The sequence below is a fragment of the Peromyscus californicus genome, unplaced genomic scaffold (assembly GCF_007827085.1).
Source record: "Peromyscus californicus insignis strain IS unplaced genomic scaffold, ASM782708v3 Scaffold_21__1_contigs__length_65335640, whole genome shotgun sequence".
NCBI classification, from domain to species: domain Eukaryota; kingdom Metazoa; phylum Chordata; class Mammalia; order Rodentia; family Cricetidae; genus Peromyscus; species Peromyscus californicus.
The window spans coordinates 1503046-1522715 of NW_026294514.1; the positions used below are offsets into that span (position 1 = coordinate 1503046).

The 19670-nt window shown below is 38.1% G+C and overlaps 1 protein-coding gene across 1 annotated transcript in view; it reads left to right on the top strand.

The window, feature by feature from the left end:
• Col3a1 (collagen type III alpha 1 chain) overlaps nt 1-17787 on the top strand; it is a 36211-nt gene extending 18424 nt beyond the window's left edge. The window contains exons 16-51 of the mRNA XM_052749368.1: nt 70-168; nt 660-704; nt 813-911; nt 1102-1155; nt 1265-1372; nt 2014-2067; nt 2623-2721; nt 3008-3061; nt 3209-3307; nt 3622-3675; nt 3794-3847; nt 4170-4223; nt 4706-4759; nt 5244-5288; nt 5774-5872; nt 5959-6066; nt 6324-6377; nt 6967-7020; nt 7102-7155; nt 7815-7868; nt 8422-8529; nt 8800-8853; nt 9128-9181; nt 9371-9532; nt 9643-9750; nt 10638-10745; nt 11696-11749; nt 11834-11941; nt 12466-12519; nt 12997-13104; nt 13380-13433; nt 13531-13638; nt 14663-14954; nt 15858-16045; nt 16377-16619; nt 17360-17787. Coding sequence (XP_052605328.1) covers nt 70-168; nt 660-704; nt 813-911; nt 1102-1155; nt 1265-1372; nt 2014-2067; nt 2623-2721; nt 3008-3061; nt 3209-3307; nt 3622-3675; nt 3794-3847; nt 4170-4223; nt 4706-4759; nt 5244-5288; nt 5774-5872; nt 5959-6066; nt 6324-6377; nt 6967-7020; nt 7102-7155; nt 7815-7868; nt 8422-8529; nt 8800-8853; nt 9128-9181; nt 9371-9532; nt 9643-9750; nt 10638-10745; nt 11696-11749; nt 11834-11941; nt 12466-12519; nt 12997-13104; nt 13380-13433; nt 13531-13638; nt 14663-14954; nt 15858-16045; nt 16377-16619; nt 17360-17506 — 3345 coding nt within the window. The 3' untranslated portion in view covers nt 17507-17787. The remainder of the gene's footprint in view (nt 1-69; nt 169-659; nt 705-812; nt 912-1101; nt 1156-1264; nt 1373-2013; nt 2068-2622; nt 2722-3007; nt 3062-3208; nt 3308-3621; nt 3676-3793; nt 3848-4169; nt 4224-4705; nt 4760-5243; nt 5289-5773; nt 5873-5958; nt 6067-6323; nt 6378-6966; nt 7021-7101; nt 7156-7814; nt 7869-8421; nt 8530-8799; nt 8854-9127; nt 9182-9370; nt 9533-9642; nt 9751-10637; nt 10746-11695; nt 11750-11833; nt 11942-12465; nt 12520-12996; nt 13105-13379; nt 13434-13530; nt 13639-14662; nt 14955-15857; nt 16046-16376; nt 16620-17359) is intronic.
• The last annotated feature ends 1883 nt before the right edge of the window (nt 17788-19670 follow it).

Consider the following 19670-nt stretch of genomic DNA (forward strand, 5'->3'; position numbering starts at 1 on the left):
GAACTGAAGGGTAAACTAAGTTATTAGAAGTGGAAAGGAAAACTGACATGTTGGGATTTGACTCTTTAGGGTGAAGTTGGACCCGCAGGGTCCCCTGGCTCAAATGGATCTCCAGGACAAAGAGGGGAACCTGGACCACAAGGACATGCTGGTGCTCAAGGCCCTCCTGTAAGTAGCAGATAAGGCCTGAGAGGAGTCAAGCTGCTAGGCTTACTTCTTCGAAGCATGCTTCAACATTGCTAGCAATCAAACTGGATTCCTTGAAAGAGTGTAGTTTCACACTCTATCATAATTCAATCAGTACTGGAAACGGGAATTTGCGCATTCTAGAATTCATGAATTTTACATTAACATAGTACAAAGTAGAGAATGGATAGGTTAATTATCCGATGGTAAGCATGTTGCCTACACTAACCACCAACCAGAAAATAAACAAAGCAGAAAACCTCTCTTATTCGTGTATTATTTAATAATTTAAACCAAGTACACATTATCTCTGACAATTCATAATTGGTTTTCCTGCTTTTATACGTTGTGCTACTGCTAGAGAAATGACAGATTCTCTACAATGCATAAATAAATTCCCTAAAAAAAGAGCTCCAAATACATGCATGCTATTGGCATTCCTGCTAATCCGCCCTGTTCCCTTGTGCGACTAGGGCCCTCCTGGAAACAATGGCAGTCCCGGCGGCAAAGGTGAAATGGTAAGGTGCACCACTCTCCGCTCATCCCACACCGGTTTACGTCTTTAAGTCTGACGGTAGAAAAGAAGGTCCGTCCACCGCTAATGTTGGTGTTTGTGTTGTTCTTAGGGTCCTGCTGGCATTCCTGGAGCCCCTGGACTAATGGGAGCTAGGGGTCCCCCTGGACCAGCTGGCACTAACGGTATACCCGGCCAGCGAGGTCCTTCAGTAAGTTCTCCTCTCCTTCAATGCCTGGAAGTTCATACTTAACTCTCACAACAAAATATGGATAGTCCTTTTGCTCCTTCTCTGAGCTGAGTTTATATGGCTCTCCCTCTAGCTGTGTAACATCCGGCTGGTTATGATTTTGTTAGTCAAAACCTCTTTGCTTTTACATAGAGATTTTCTTCCATTTTAGGGTGAACCCGGCAAGAACGGTGCAAAGGGAGAGCCGGGAGCTCGTGGTGAACGGGTCAGTACTGAATCAACATGCTTGGCTACTTAGAAAACTACCGTGCAATGAGAAAATAATAGGTGAAAGTTTCTCTACTAAATTTCACCGCAAATCTTTACGTTTTTAGGGAGAAGCTGGTTCCCCAGGAATCCCAGGACCTAAGGGTGAAGACGGCAAAGATGGATCCCCTGGGGAACCTGGTGCAAATGGACTTCCAGGAGCTGCTGGAGAAAGGGTAGGCTTCCATAATTACCTGCTTCACCTTGTTGAGACAGGGTCTTATTTATAGATTAGGTTAGCTTGGACCTTATTCTGTAGCCCAAGCTAGTCTCAAACTCATGGCAATCCTCCTGCTTCAGCTTCCCCTAGTACTTGGATTAGAGGTATGAACCATCACACTGGTTTAAAAGATAACAAAATCTGTAATACTGAATTGCTTTTACACAGTGTTTCACTACAGGCTTACCTCAAATTTAGAGATTCTCCTAACTCTGCCTCACAAGTGTGGGGATTAAAGGTGTACACACACACCCTTCTGTAAATTGTTTTTCTTTGAGTACTCAATTTAAACTTAAAACCCTGAAGAGTTTCAGTTTGCTTATTTCTGTTTTGTTTGTGCATTTGGTTGATTAGTTTTCGGTGCTTTGGTCTTTTTCATGGTCTCAGAGTTTTGGTTTTGTCTTCTTTAGTTTTATTTTTTCAGTTCTGTGAAGTGACCCCATGACCTGTACTTGGTGGGCAATGCTCTACCACTAAATTAATACCTAACTCCTGTTTAAAGAACTTTATAACATAAGAATATCTGTATTGCTACCCATGAATTTTGAACAAGTTCTAATCTTTTAGACTGAAATATTTAACTGTCATTGTTTCCAGGGTGCTCCTGGCTTCCGAGGACCTGCAGGGCCAAATGGCAACCCAGGAGAAAAGGTAAACACTTCAGTTCTTAAATGTCATTAGTACGAATAGCTATTTCTTCTATACGTTATCCCATTAATGGAAAGATAAATATCTGGAGGAGATGTATCAGAATAACAAAACACAAATCATCTCCTCATGACTCTAGTCCCTGTCTCATTACTTGCTGGACTTTGTGATGAGTGAAGTCACTTCAACTGTCCTGAGTGAGAATCACTAATCCCAATGTTACCATAAGAACCAGAGAAAGCCCCTGGAAGTGCAGTAAAATCTCTAAAGTAACTTCTAACCATCAATGATTCTTAACTTTAAACACACATACACCATACACATCTAACTAAGTCCAACTAATAATGCTTGTTACAAGCATGGGATATTCCTCACAGTTCCCTCAACTTTTTTTTCCCAACATGACATTCCAGGATAAACCACATGATCTTAAAGAGCAGAACTCAGCAACAGGAACAACTCTCCTTGAGAAGTCAAAAAACTCCACTAGTCACTGATTAAGAGGGTCATCGTCTAATTCAATCAAAAACATCTAAGATTTGTTATCTTACAACTTAGGGTCCTGCTGGGGAGCGTGGTGGCCCAGGTCCTGCAGGGCCCCGAGGAACGCCTGGAGAGCCTGGACGAGATGGAGCCCCAGGAGGTCCAGGACTGAGGGTAAGGAGACATAATTGTTTGAATGACGCTGTAATGTGGTAAGAAGAGAGACGATGCAGATGATGACAGATCAAAACCAACTCCAACCAGACAGTGCCTTTCAGAAGGCTCATACTAAACAAGGAAAAAAAGAAAATTCAACATTTGACTAAGATGAATTCTTTAACAGAAAATAGGGAGTACATTTACAAGGCTACATCTAAGCATGAAAATCTCAAAATTGTTCAAGTTGAATATGCTGTACTTTTTCATTTTAAGTCACCTGACTTCTATCTTTTTCATTTAGGGTGTGCCCGGCAGCCCTGGAGGACCAGGCAATGATGGGAAACCAGGGCCTCCCGTATGTACAATTCTGATGTGCCTTTTAATTAGCCCAGAAAAGAAAAAGGGAATGCATCCTTTGGCTAGATTTGAATATGTGTATGTGTATTATACTTACATTATGTGTTCATCAAACTCTGACTAAGGCAATTGTTTTTCTTACTAGGGAAGTCAAGGAGAAAGTGGCCGCCCTGGTCCTCCTGGCCCATCTGGCCCCCGGGGTCAGCCTGGTGTCATGGGTTTCCCTGGCCCTAAAGGAAATGATGTAAGTGCTACCATTACTTTCTCCAATAAAAACTTGACAAATGGCCTTTCATTCTATATGAAAATGCAAAGATGCCCAAGACTTAGTGTCTTCCTCAAACTTGGAAGAATATGTGAAGTTGAGTAGCATGTCAGAGACAAACGTATAATTTACTGTTTGTGTGCATGTGTGCGTGCATGCATGTGTGTGTGTGTGTGTGTGTGTGTGTGTGTGTGTGTGTGTGTGTAACTTTGCATGTGTAGGAGGATCAAAAAATGGGGTTTAGACTTTGATTAGTTTTTTTTTTTTATGTAAACACTTGCCCTTTTCTTTAGGGTGCTCCTGGCAAGAATGGAGAACGGGGTGGCCCTGGAGGACCCGGTCTTCCAGTATGTGGCTTTCTTTTGTCTTTTTCTGGCTAGCTAAGCAATTTAGTCATCTCCAGTCTCATGTCCCATTTTCTGGCTTCATGTATTAATTCTGCTTCCCTAACTGTCATTGTTGTAGGGTCCTGCTGGAAAGAACGGTGAAACTGGACCTCAGGGTCCCCCAGGCCCTACTGTAAGTACTTATATAACTAAGGATAGAGGCAGAGTGGAAATAGAGCAGGGCAGGCCTTCAGAAATTATGCTATCACTGCACTGTGTTATAATATTTCACCAAACAGTAACTACACTTCCTTATTTTATTATTGAGTTAAATGCTGACATTAACTGTCTGTTGTACTTACCTTGGCTTGAGTATCTTCTATAGCCCAAGTTTTCCCTAATCTTCATATTATTAACTCTTAAAGTAAGCAATAGGCCTGTGGAGATGTGAACTGTAGACTAACCAGGAAAGGACGATTTTACAATAGAGTATATCATTGTGTTTCTCAATATAGGGCCCATCTGGTGACAAGGGAGAGTCCGGACCCCCTGGTCCACAAGGATTACAAGTAAGAGCTTTGAATGTTATTAGCTTTTCACAGACAATTCCATATTTTCATTTTGTACCTATTTTTGTGCCATATACTTCAAAATTTTTGTTACCATGCTACATGTTCACTGGAAACAAAATGTTAATAGTAGTTTCTTTTATGACTATTCTAGAACATACATGTAAAGCTATTAAAAAATGAACTGAGCTTCTGCAATTCTATATGCTTTCTATCACAGTAAAAAGTCAATGTAGCTAAATTCATCTTCCCTTATTCATCAATCCATCTGTACATACAGAAACAAAAATACAGGTACGAGCACAGGTTTGTAAGGCAAAATCACGCTCTATCTGCCATTAGTTTAAATAGGGCAAACATTCTATACCTTAAAAAAATATGAAAATTCTGTCATATACTACCTTGAAAAATATGTTTACTTGTGAGAAGCTTTCACAAAGCCATGTTTGAAGTGATCACACGATGTTACTGTTCATTTGCAGGGAATACCTGGTACCAGCGGTCCTCCAGGAGAAAATGGAAAGCCAGGTGAACCAGTAAGTTGCACTTTATTTTTTAAAAGTTAGCAACTGCATAAAAAAACAAAAGCATTTATCTATTATTAACTTCGTATGCCCTAGTAGCTGAGTTTTGATGGTGTAGATCAATTGAAAGAATGGCTTGCTTGCATGTGTGAAACCCTCCGTTAGATCGCTAGCAGAGTATCCACTAAGTACCTACCTGTCTGTCCATCTCCTTTGGTGAGGCATATAGGATTATCAGAAGTCCAAAGTCATCCTTGGCTACACAATGAGTCTGAGTTACTTGAGACCCTGTCTCAGAAGCAACAACAAAACAAAGATTAGCTACTTATAATGTCATTCATACAGTTTAAATTTTTCTATAAAACAACAGAGTTAATTAAAGTGCATAGTCATTTAAACAATTGTACAACATACAGACACAGCAGATATCGATGTTGCTTTTCCCTTGTGCAAAGGATACTGGCAAATGCTTACCATACAAATGCTGATCTTCTAGGGTCCAAAGGGTGAAGCTGGTGCACCTGGAGCTCCTGGTGGCAAGGTAATCTCTACGTTAACTTTTTAACTATGTTATGGAGCGACTGATTAGGGGAACACTTTTGTTTTCTTTCAGTACATTGAACCAAAAGGTTCTTTGCGTTGCACTTGCTCCATTGGCATACTCTGTTTCTCTAACATTAATAAGCTCCACAGCCTCAGCCACTCAAGAAGAAATGCTGCTAATACGTGGGTTTCCTACAGAGATTGTCCTGCTAGAGGAAATGTAAACTTTACCTCTATGAATAACAGTAATTACTTCAAAGACACTTTTACCTTAACCAGAACACATACACATTTCATTGTTTTACACTTGTTAAAGATTCCTGTTCTCAAACAACTAATCAAGGTTTTATACTCATAAAAATTTCAAAACTATTAAGAAGTATAAGTTAAAAAACCTAGTAGACAATCAAAATTACATAATTTACAGTGCTTTTCTTTTCTAATAATGTGTTTCTAATATGGATGTTACATTTTCACTGATAGGGTGACTCCGGTGCCCCTGGAGAACGTGGACCCCCCGGAAATGCAGGGACCCCTGGTCTTAGAGGAGGAGCTGGACCCCCTGGCCCCGAGGGAGGAAAGGTAAATGTATTTTCTGATTGCCCTGGACTTTAGAAGATAAACTTCTGTTGCTTTCTTGTCATCTGCCGTTCATCTTTTCATTGCAGGGCCCTGCTGGTCCCCCTGGTCCCCCTGGTACTTCTGGTTCTCCTGGTCTACAAGGGATGCCTGGAGAGAGAGGAGGTCCTGGGAGTCCTGGTCCAAAGGGTGAAAAGGTACTGATTGTTTTATCTTGATTAAAAAAAAAATCACCAAAAAACAAAAAACAAAAACCAGACTTAGTAGATTAAAGGAAAGCTACATTACTAGAAACTAATTTCAAAATTATTGCTATTTTATTTTAAGTGAAATTTGACATAGAGTCCTACAGCAATTATTAATCCAACTACTAATTATTAATGCCAGCAAATCCTGAGGGCTTCCCTTCTTGTTCGACTTTCACTGGGTGATGACACTGGCTTTTGTTTGGCAGGGTGAACCAGGGGGTGCAGGTGCTGATGGAGCTCCAGGAAAGGATGGGCCAAGGGTGAGTATTCATATTTCTGAGAAATGAGTCTTGATAATATGCAATGTGTGGTATACCCTACTTTAGCTTCCACTGTTTCAAAAAACTACTCTTATTAAATGAAACCATGTTACCACATTCTGGACATTAAAAAGACACTAAAAAGATCACTTGACTTTTTAAATTCTTACTTTGTATCTATCACTCCCTGATGGTTCGACAGTGCTGTAAGGATGAAGAGAATCCTTAATAATATAAACATCAAAAGCCAGGAATGATTATCATAATGAGTCAACAAAATCCAAAGTAATTAGTATTGTTAAGAAATAGTTTTTAAAAGATATTATAAGATCTTACATCACATTTTATTTATCTTCTCTAATAAAGGTAAAAAAAGAATGAATCAGTGAACTCGCTGAATTAAATTACCTTCTATGATGATACAGAATATTGAATTTACTAGGCTCTCTCATATTCACACATAGCAATGAAGGTATCATTTGAGCAACGAGAGAACAAAAACCTTTCCACTTTAGTAGATGTCTCTATACTCTGATTAATACAAGAAATGATGTTCATTTCTCTCAAACTAAAACCTATCTTACTGCAGGGTCCTACTGGTCCTATTGGCCCCCCTGGCCCAGCTGGTCAGCCTGGAGATAAGGTAATGACACTTTTGGAAACAAAATCAACATTTGCTCTAGTAGATACAGAACAATGACAGCATCATTTGACCTTTTCTCAGGGTGAAGGTGGTGCCCCTGGACTTCCGGGTATAGCTGGACCTCGAGGTGGACCGGTAAGTGTTAAAGGCATTTTCAACATACTCTTAACCCCACACAGGTCATTGTCTTGTTTTAGTACCTTTGCCCCTGGTACTCTGCTCCTCATGCTTGATTCTACCTTTAAAATACATGTGATGCAAGAAAATATTTAAAAATTTTAAAATCCACATGAGGTTATTTTAAGATAATTCATTTCCTGAATAACTCTGGGGAAAGTACATAAATTGAAAAATACTATACATTTCTAAATGATCATTTCTTAAACTTTGCAAGAAGCGTCTTCCAAATAAAAAGATCCTATGCCTTAAAAAAGGCTTGAAACTCAAAGCTACAGCCTGTGCTTTTGTTTAATCAATATATTAATTGATGTCTTAACCTTTTGCCATATTTTAAATACTTTATATTTAGAAGTTATATAATTAAATGTATTCGTATTTGAACACTTTGAAGACATATTCCTTGCAAGTTGCACCACAGTCTGGAGACAGAAGAAATCAACAGTTCTGGTGTTCCTTTCTAATTTTGATGAGAAGTAAAAAAAGACTTTTAGGTTAAACTTTGTTTGCTGAGTTAGCACATTTCCCATGACAGGAAGACGAGATGATACAGAAGACACTGCATGATCCGTGTGGGGAAGGTCTTCACTGTGAACTAACAATATCTTTCCCTTCAGGGTGAGAGAGGTGAACACGGGCCTCCAGGACCTGCTGGCTTCCCTGGTGCTCCTGTAAGTATGGATGTCCAAGCATGAATGTCACACTGCCCATTTTACCATCTTGCTGAAAACTAGCATATACAAGTTACTCTGGTTCTGGTCTTTCTTCAGCCTCTTTACCCTTTGAAGTTACTTTACCAGTTTTTAAGTTGATGTTTAATTAATTTTCAATGCTTAAGTTTTAGGCAGCTTAAACACCAATCCTCCTTAATGCTTTGACAAGGAGGCAATGCAGCATCATGATGCTCACTTTCAAATTTACAGCCCTTGGAAAGGCTTTCTCTCTAATGGCAAATTCATGTCTTCTTCTTCCTCTTCTTCCTCTACCTCTTCCTTCTTCTTGTTCTTGTTTCTTCCCCCTCCTCCTCCTCCTACTCCTTCTCCTCTTCCTCCTCCTCTTCTTCTCTCACAATATTTTGTCTGATTTTGCTTTGGCATGTCTTCAGAGAGCCTCCTATTCCTATTTGATGGTAACATCTTCCCAGCTTTAAACATATTTCTATGTTCTAAAGAAGTGCACTGTGAAGGAAGTCGGCTCACAGGCTGTGGCTGTTGCTATGTGCAGGGACAGAATGGCGAACCGGGTGCTAAAGGAGAAAGAGGTGCCCCTGGAGAGAAGGGTGAAGGAGGCGCTCCCGGACCTGCAGGGCCCGCTGGGGGTTCTGGACCCGCTGTAAGTCTTATTGCTAAACAATCCCATAAAACATTTTGGTTTATTAATAATTTAACATTCCATGTAAGATTTTGTGCTATGGGGGAATATAATCTCTATAGGAATATAGTCCTTAATTTGAATTTTGGATTCAGTAGTCTAGATATGATCAGATGTGAGCTGTTTTAATCTCTTCAGGGGAGCATTACTAGTCTCCTAATGCTTAATGCTTTTGTCATATTTTTATTTCAGTGCTCTACTTAATATGCCTTTCCTCCCTTTTGTGTGTAGGGTCCTCCTGGTCCTCAGGGTGTCAAGGGTGAACGTGGCAGTCCTGGTGGTCCTGTGAGTACTGATCCTCTTAACTATCACTCTGTGAATCCTTACTGAAAAGATTTGAGTCCAATCTACTTAAAGACCACCTAATAACACTAGAGCCACGGAGAGAAAGTGGAAGTCAGTCAGTCAGTGATAGCAGTGTGTGAATTTGAAGCAGAGGGGGCAAACCATACATAACCTTAAGATGGAATTCAGGTCCTGGCCCATTCCTTATCTTCACATTTGTGTGCACAGATTCATGGTTCAGTGTTGCACTAATGAGTGTGTTTGCATTTCACAGGGTGCTGCTGGCTTTCCTGGTGGGCGTGGTCTTCCTGGTCCTCCTGGCAACAATGTAAGTAAAGAACTTTCCAGTCTTTTTTTAATATATCTTGGAGAAAGACTAGAATGAGAAAGTGGTATTTTGATATGCATCTGCCAAATCCCATATAAAATTGAAAATAAGTAAATAAGAAAATAAGTAAAAGGCAAGGACAAAAACAAAAACTATTAATGTGCATATTTAAATTTCAATTATTTGCAGGGTAACCCAGGCCCTCCAGGGCCTAGCGGTGCTCCTGGCAAGGACGGCCCTCCAGGTCCTGCTGGTAACAGTGGTGCTCCTGGCAACCCTGGAGTAGCTGGACCAAAAGGCGATGCTGGCCAACCTGGAGAGAAGGGACCACCTGGTGCTCAGGGACCTCCTGTGAGTGTCTCTGTTGTTCTGTTGATTGACCATATATTTTGATAACAGATTTAATAAGGGAAATATAACTGTGTAGAATTGAGCTTAGTCTTCCTTATCTATTGCAACAGGGATCCCCAGGACCACTTGGAATTGCAGGACTTACTGGAGCGCGAGGTCTTGCTGGACCACAAGGCATGCCAGGTCCTAGGGGCAGCCCTGGGCCTCAAGGTATCAAGGTAAGTGTAGTGACCTTACACCAGATTCTTGTTTCCCTTCTGAGAGGCAGAGAGTTGTTCACTGTATCAGATATGAGATGGTCTGGTCAATATGAAAGAGCAGACTTTCTTGACAATTGTAGGTTTGCAAAAAGAAAACTCTTATTAAATCATTCCAAAATATATAGGCAAAGCAAGTCATAAACAAGCCTTGAATATACATACACAAACAAGCCAATATGACAGAAAAACAATCTTGCTTTTTCAAACACCACTGTTAGGAAACTTGTGAGCAGTCTTCAATTTATTCATTATAACTATGAAGGGAGAAACTGTTTCAGCTCATAAATACAGAAGGCTTTAATTGATGTCAATTACCCATCCCTTCAAGTCATTTTGCATTCTTGGTTTTCTTTCATTAACATTACCATAACATTACAGTGCTTAGTATCTGAAATGTGCATTCAGCAAATAAGCTAACACAATTCCATTCATATCAGATTTCATAATGTGACATTTTATGCATCATTTTCAAAATATGTCAGAAAAATAATAGCAGGAAATTTGATAGGAATTAGCATATCTAGCAAGATTCTAATAAATCCTGATTTTCATGGTCACCAAGATGATGGTGTCATTATTATTTCTATTGCTCTACTCATAAGTTTTTGTTCCTCACAATCAAATTTTTAAAAGAGCTTTTTGCCATTCTAAATCACTGTGCAGTTAGGAAAACCCAAAAAGCTTGCTCTCCCAATTTTTCCCCTATGAAGGACATGGTTTCAAGAAAGCTGAACATCAATAGAAATTCAATAAAACACGTTTCCCCCCTCCAAAATAAAGAAATCTTGTAACACCCTACTAGTTGGTGTCTTAAAGTGAAATGTCTTTTATTTCTTTTTACACAGGGTGAAAGTGGAAAACCGGGAACCAATGGCCATAATGGAGAACGAGGTCCTCCTGGACCCCAAGGTCTTCCTGGTCAACCTGGTACAGCTGGTGAACCTGGGAGGGATGTAAGTAACAATTCAGATAATATGTTCAACCCGCTAGCTAAAATTCAAGATTGTTTGATCTACTTTCTTTTTCAATTATATTTACTTGGTTGTATTTGTTTGTGTGTGTGCATATGTAGCTCCCCAGGACTGAACTCTAGTCATCAGATTTAGTCACAAGTCCCTCTAGCAGCTGAACCATCTCTGCAGTCTGAAATCCAAGTATTAGTTAAAGAACCCCTAATGTCTGTGAAAATATAGACGTAGATCCATGTAGCCGAGTTCTCTTTCCCTCTCTGATAATCATCCTACTGTAAGTAGACTAGCATAAAAGCCTATGACCAATAATATTTCCCAAAAAAAATTATTAATGAGGAAAATGCAGCTGCTTAACTGATTTAGGAAGCAGGTTAATAAAGAAAATTACAACATACAATTTCGTATAAAATGTTCTTTATTCATTGATAATTATACTTAATTTTTCAATTAATATTTATGTTAACAAAAAACATTTTAACAGGGTGTAGGTGATTTTTTGAGAGCTGTATTTACTGTGGAAATATTAAGTAAACTTTAGTTTTAGATTTCCATCATAATTATAGATCTGCATTTCTCAAAAATTATTTGTTAGCTGTACTGTAAATACAATTTTAAGGTTTTTTTCATTATTATTCTCCTCACATTATTTTGTGAAATTTTAAGAAAATAGACATCCTACATGTCTGCCAAAGAATTATAATTATAATTCTTCAAATATTCTTGTCACCAAATCAACCCTGGGAGACAGGGGCAGCAAGGGGATGGGACATGAGAGGGAAGGAAAATTTACTAAAATATTCTTTGTTCAAAAATGTCATAGTGGTATCTAATACTGTGAATACTAATTAGACATCATCTTTAAAAAGGGTAAAAGGCTTGCATAGTATTTGGGTAATTTCAAATCGTCTGTCTCCTCTTCCCTTTTTAACCAGGGAAACCCTGGATCAGACGGTCAGCCAGGACGAGATGGATCTCCCGGTGGCAAGGTATAACAAACCCATGTACAGTAGACATGCATAATTAAATCTGATGGCAGTCGTAGTTACGTGAGATCCGTGAATGTGTTCCAGGGTGATCGGGGTGAAAACGGTTCTCCTGGAGCCCCGGGCGCTCCTGGTCATCCAGGCCCACCTGGTCCTGTGGGTCCATCTGGGAAAAGTGGAGACAGAGGCGAAACCGTGAGTTCTGACGCGCTTCTTCTCTACATCTGTGCCCTCAGAAAGAGACTGGGGTCGGGATAGGAGGTTACTTTGCACATCCTGATCTGTCTGTGTGGATTTCTGTCAGTATGAATTGGGGTATCTGTCTCTTTGCTGCAGGAATGCAGTCAGAATTAACAGAACTCTTTTCCTGCTTCTTTTGTTTAGACTCCTTTGTAAAGAAGGAGGAAGGGAACAGATTTTGAAGGATAGAGCAATCTTAGCTTCCAATAATAGTATGTGTACTATTACCAAACCACAATGAAGCCAGGAAAACTATTTTCACTTTTGTAAAATTTCAGAACTGTTCATTGTATTTAATTTTTTAAATTAAATTAAATTTTTTAGTTAACTTTTTATACAATATATTTTAAACATGTTTCCCCTCCCTTATTCCTCTCAGATCATCCTGTCCTCCCTACACTCAACTTTTTAGATGGAGTTGAGTGAGTGACTGTGCTCAGTCCCCTATGCAGGTACTCACCTGTTTGTTTCCCTCCTAGGGGCCTGCTGGTCCTTCTGGTGCTCCAGGACCTGCTGGAGCTCGGGGTGCTCCTGTAAGTATTGAGAATTTGTGCTGTTGTGTTCTTAAACTCATTTTAGAGTGTAAAAAACATGCTGCTGCTTTTTGAAATGTCTAGAAAATGGTTAGGATGACAGATACACAACTATGGAGAAAATACAAACTTATATTTGATGATACAGAAAACAGTTCAGCTTCTAAACTACAAGTTCCATGTAGCTGATCATACAGACATCAGTTATGAGGATTGCAATTACCAATGCAAACTTTAAACTGAAATAATCTTTGTTATTTGTGAAGTATCTCTGGATGGGGATTTCTAGCTAATAGGATCCTATAGAATATGATACATTTATTATAACAATCTAGTAGGATGCTATATAATATAACAGATTTATTATTATAAAGCTAATAGAATTCTGTAAATTATAATAGGCTTATTATGAATTCAACTTCATTCTCTCAATATGTCTGTATGCTAATGACCCTAACTTGAAATATATTTCTATAGGGTCCCCAAGGTCCACGAGGTGACAAGGGTGAAACCGGTGAGCGTGGTTCCAATGGTATCAAAGGACATCGAGGATTCCCCGGCAATCCAGGTCCCCCAGGTTCTCCTGTAAGTGCGTCCACTTTCTCAAGCACTCCTTCACTGCATGACTGATGAGAGACACTCAGATGAGAACACTTCCCACCTCTGAACTTATGAACTAGAAGAGATGAGACACGGACTCAAGAGCTTATTGAAAATAATGGTTTGGCATGGGGAAAAAAATGAAGTGAAAGAGAGAAGTTTAGTTCATCATGACCATTGCATTCTGAACTGATCTTTAACAGTCCCTTCCCTAAGCCGTGGGATATCTTCACTGGATTTTATCTTTCCTTGCCTCCCAGGGTGCTGCCGGTCACCAGGGTGCAGTTGGTAGTCCTGGACCTGCAGGTCCCAGAGTAAGTGTCATAGAAGTACATCAGCAGGTGCACGTTTCGAAATGCTTACACTGCAGGAATATATTCTAGCATCATAACACCGTGTTCATTTCTTAAGGGACCAGTTGGACCACATGGGCCTCCTGGAAAAGATGGAACAAGTGGGCATCCGGGTCCCATTGGACCACCAGGACCTCGAGGCAACAGAGGTGAAAGAGGATCTGAGGTAAACGCTGCTCACATACACATGATTTAATTTGTTGTAGTCCATTGTTTCTCAAACACAGCCTTGCTTTTAAACTGAGGTAGTCAGTTGAGTACAGTGTAATCACTTACTGTAGAAAATGAGGGTTAATTCAACACAGTTTTGATTACATTAAGACTTTTTATGCCACAGCAACTTAGAGAAAAAAATTATAGTTTGATGAGTGATATGTTGATATAATGACATCTATTCAACTAACCAAATAAACTATGCTGTGTTGATCTCACACCAAAGAACTCACAGAAATAATTTTATTTTTGTAGAGATTTTACTATTAAACAACTTTTACAATTCCTGTCTTGCTGCTGATAAAGTCATGGCTAGTGCCTTCATACTCCACAGCTTTGGGGCAAATGTAGTAACAAACCATTGTTTTGACAACTATACATGTGACAAATGAAAAACCACTAAGTTGAAAGCGCAAAGATACAATGGTAATGGGGAATTTGATCCCAGAAGATAAAGTCCCTGTTTTATTCTTTCTCATGTCAGTATTTGAATTGTGCCTTCTGGGCTGTTTGCTTACATCTTCATACAGGAGAAACAATGAAGTTTGTGTTCAATCCCGTTTATTCTTTTTTTTTTTTTTTTTTTTTTTTTTTTTTTTTTGGTTTTTCGAGACAGGGTTTCTCTGTGCAGCTTTGCGCCTTTCCTGGGATTCACTTGGTAGCCCAGGCTGGCCTCGAACTCACAGAGATCCGCCTGGCTCTGCCTCCCGAGTGCTGGGATTAAAGGCGTGCGCCACCACCGCCCGGCGTCAGTCCTGTTTATTCTTACATAATAAAATAACGTATTTGTTGGTAATGAATTGCATTCGCTATAAATTGACAATCATGAGACTACAAAATCATCTACTTTTTTTTAATTCAAGTAATTGTGGGAACATATGTGGATCGCTTACAATCCATTTTCGTAGACAAATGGCACAGTCCTTCAGTGGAGATCCAAGAAAAACACTTCAATGTGCGTATTTTTACTCACCTAGGGCTCGCCAGGCCACCCTGGGCAGCCAGGCCCCCCTGGACCTCCTGGTGCACCTGGTCCTTGCTGTGGTGGAGGTGCTGCTGCCCTTGGAGGTGGAGGTGAAAAGTCTGGTGGGTTTTCACCATATTATGGTGATGAACCAATGGATTTCAAGATCAACACCGAGGAGATTATGTCTTCACTCAAATCTGTTAATGGACAAATAGAGAGTCTCATTAGTCCTGATGGTTCTCGTAAAAACCCTGCTCGGAACTGCAGAGACCTGAAATTCTGCCACCCAGAACTCAAGAGTGGTATGTTTGAGTCTTTATCACTTGTGGCTGTAGACTTACAGAGAAATCTGCCTCTATTAGAATTTGGCCAAGAAAAGTTTTCTGATAGAAAATATTTTAAAGCCATTATACTATTCAAACATTATTAATTAAGTTTAAAACACTTGATAGTAAAGGGGAAAAACAATATTTGAAGGTCTATTTGAACTATAACATAAATAACTGAAAAATATTTCAAATATAAAAAATTTTAAGGACAGTTTCACAAAAAATTTAATACAAATATTTCTAAATATCAAAACAAAAAATATTTAAATGATCAAATGGCATGTATCATTCTATTCCCATAGTTAGATATGCATAATTTTATTATTTTGATGATTGTATTATATATTTATTAGAATTCATTTTAATGAATTAATGATTAAATTTCAATTTTTTTCCTAAACCATTTCTGTCTTTTATCTACTATGGGATGTCTAATTTTATTTTTATTACTAAATATATTTATTATAATCAATATAAAATTTGTCTATTATTTTCAAATTTTGAAATATCTTTTAAATATCTTGACATAGACCACTGCTTTTGCGCAGAGTAACCTTTGGGCATTACTTAACAAAGGAAGTAAGTATCAGTTAAGTTAAACTATGGTGCTGTAAATCTGGACTAGAATGTTATCTTTAAAACAAAAATGAGATTTAGACAAGTACAACACACCAATCTATACATCAGTAAATGACAATACTATTTTAATTTTAGTACTTACATGGTTCTTACTAGCTTATATATAATATTACATATTACATACAAATGCATTAGCACTCAATGCTCTGAACCAAATAAACAAGCAAATCTTCTGGCCTAGGCTCCACTTCTTAATTTTATAACCAATTCCCGTTATCTGTTTTGGTGACTTTTCAGGAGAATATTGGGTTGATCCTAACCAAGGCTGCAAGATGGATGCTATCAAAGTGTTCTGTAACATGGAAACTGGGGAAACGTGTATAAATGCCAGTCCCATGACTATTCCACGGAAGAACTGGTGGACAGACTCTGCTGCTGAAAAGAAACATGTTTGGTTTGGAGAATCTATGAATGGTGGATTTCAGGTGAGAAAAGATATACCTTTTAAATCAGGGTATGTCTAAGTACCTGACATTTTATTTTTCCTTTTACTTCTTTATGGTTACTAAGTAGAATACCACAAAGACTTGTTTGTTTAGAAAAACTATTACTCCTCTAAAAGACTAAATTATACCAGGTCAGTTGAGTACAAACACCTTTCTTTATCCGCAGAGGCATTTACTTCTGCATACACTAAAATATAATTATATAATGTATATGAAGAACTCACAGTGCAATATCTTTGCTGATATTGCATGAATTCTTTGTCTGAGGCTGCAGTCATGACCTTTGATATATTCTTTTGTCTTGTTACAGTTCAGCTATGGCAATCCTGATCTTCCTGAAGATGTCCTTGATGTACAGCTGGCATACCTCAGACTCCTCTCCAGCCGGGCCTCCCAGAACATTACATACCACTGCAAGAACAGTATTGCCTACATGGATCAGGCCAGCGGCAATGTCAAGAAGTCTCTAAAGCTGATGGGCTCCAACGAAGGGGAATTCAAGGCTGAAGGAAACAGCAAATTCACTTACACAGTTCTGGAGGATGGCTGTGCTGTAAGTAACAATGTCTTTGAAAGCAGAATGACAAATATTGTCAGAATTTGTTGCTTAATCATCCAAACTATTTTGCCAAGAGGAAACAGAAACAATAAGGGAGACAGAAGCTGCCTAGTGGCATGAATTATTTAACATCTGCCTATTTGTTCTAGAAAATGTTAAGCATTACAAAAATTGAATATACCCTAACTTCTAGATGGAAAACAGTTGAAATGAAAATGATTGAAATTTAAACTCATAAAAATTCTAATAACTGGGATATTTACTGTATATTATATATAATATTTGTTATATAAGGTCTATCAGATGTTACTTTGCTTTTAAAAATGTAAAAATGCAAAGTCTGTCTTAAAATCTATTCTTTTTTCTCATAATTTATTAAAAGGAGAACTCACTTCTAACGCTAGCCACTCCCATTGTAGTAGTAGTGACTCACCCACTTCTTACTAAAGCAACTATAATATAGAAGCAACAACCAGAACCAGGCTTGAGAATGGGTTAGCCTATGGCAATCCTCCTTCTGGGTTAACTATTGAGTCTTACCAGGCTTTGACTAATACTTTTATTTATCAACCAAGAGATTTAAAGCTTCAAATACAGACGTTCCCATATGTCTAGAAGGTTCCATGTGCACTACAGAGCAGAAGACAGTTTTCCAACATGATCAGTTAAGTAGACTATCTATGTAACTATAATGCCATGACTCTTTTCTTACAAATTTTTTCTCTTTTGAATAGAAACACACCGGGGAATGGAGCAAAACAGTCTTTGAATACCGAACACGCAAAGCCCTGAGACTACCCATCATAGATATTGCACCCTATGACATCGGTGGTCCCGATCAGGAATTTGGTGTGGACATTGGCCCTGTTTGCTTTTTATAAGCCAAACTCTATCTGAAACCCCAGCAAAACAAAAACCGCATCCATGTGTTCTTCTTGTTATAATCTTGTCAATCAGTGCAAGTGACCTACTAAATTCCAGTTATTTATTTCCAAATTTTTGGAAAAAAGTATAATTTGACAAAAAAAGAATACAATTTTTTTTGCCCTTCCATCCACCCAGTACAGTTCAAATGCTTTTGTTTTATTTTTTTTCTACCAATTCCAACTTCAAAATGTCTCAATGGTGCTATAATAAATAAATGTCAACACTTTTATGATAACACTGTGTTACATTCTTTGGACTCTAGCCCACCTGCAGAGCAACGGTCACACTCACCAGCAAAAGAATATCTTTCTTTTCTAAACAGGCAAAGGTGAAATCAGAAATGACCTCCCTATTCTAACTACCTCAACTGGTCAGACAGATAAATTCTGAGTTCTAGAAGACTACACCATTATGTATAACTTGACAAAACCTATGAATTTCATCAGTTACATGTAGAATGTTGGTAAAATAGAAAATTAGACTGCAGTGTAGGAATCTGAAGGAGTGCTTTCAGCTCACACGTGTCTTCATCATAGATACCAATGCTTTTAAAGGTGCTTTTCTTCTGTTATTGCTGGTGAACTTGCAAATATTTGGGAGGGCTTTAAAGACACATGTTATGGTGCTAATGTATTTTCACTTTCAGAACTCTAGATCAAAATTAATGAACTTCATTCAAGCCATAAATGCATAATATCTGTCCCTGTCATCTACTAGAAAGATTAATTGGCATACTGCAGGAGCCTTTCTCCCTTTATCCTGTAAAAATCAACAACAAAAAACATGTTTGGGGTTGTTTTTGTCACAATAATACAGAGAATATTTTAAACATTTTCTTTTGTAAGCTTGTATGTGGTTGTGGATTTTTTTTCTCTCTTACAGTCACTCATAATAAAATATCATAATGAAACATTCCTGTTTTTGTCACTTCTCACAGATTTCACAATGGCATGTTTACATGCAAGAACTTCAGTAATTTTCTAGAAAATTTCTAACTGTATTTCAGTAACACAATCATTTAAAAATATAACATATATGTGCAGAATAAAGATATGTGTCCTAGTGAATTCTGTACATTTTAGATAATATTTAATAGAAACTTTAATGTTATTTATAACTGAGAACACTAGATTTGAGGGGACCAATCCCCAGAAAGAGTTCCAGAGAACACTGGGTTGTCCTCCAAGTGGGAATTACAAAAAAAGGATGCTAGCAAATTAACAGGAAGTGATCAGCTCCAGCACAATGCAAACACTAGGTCCCTTCACCTGCATGTGTAATATGAAGATGTTAAAGAGAAATAGAAAATTGATTACCAGGGGCTGTGAGTAGGGTAATATTGGGGCCATTTTATCAATAGATATAAAATAATAGATAACAGAAGTAAGTTCAAAGTATCTACTGGCGACTGCAATACTTGAAATAACTTTTAATTTTTTGTTGTCCAAGTCCTCAAATAAACCACTATTTTTTTTTAAGACAGGTCTTGCTAAGTTGCCTTCCTTGCTAAATCTCTTGAGATCAATATGTAGGTCAAGAATTCTGAAATGTGATGCTTCTGTCCTAGACTCCTGGGAGGCTAGAATTTTAAGCATGGCTATCATGTTCAAGTAATAATAGATTTCATCATGAGACTTCCACACATGCATTTAATATATTTTGTTCATTTCCATTTTCAATTTGAAATGTTTTCCTTAGTAATATATAGAGTGGGAAAACATTCAATTATAAAGCCAAATGTCCTGATTGATTCTGTTGTTAATTGTGGTAACTAAAACAGTAAGAACAACGCACAGAGGGACCAACTGAGCCATCAGCAAGGCGATGTGTAGAGCTAGGAGTATAATCCAGTGTAGTATTTGCCTAGCAGATGAACAATAAGGAAATCCATTATTTTAGACAATCAATATACCCTTATAAGAAATGTCTAATAAAATCCTTCTAATCAAATATTAACCTAGAAACAATCTGTGTTAACTGCCTCTTGTTTTGTCATTAGGATATGTATAGTTTGTATATTTATGATGTTATGATGCATTCTTTGCATATTACTTACATATAAATTATATATGCATAATAATTTTAGACAAGGAAAAAATGAGTGCAAACTAAAAATAT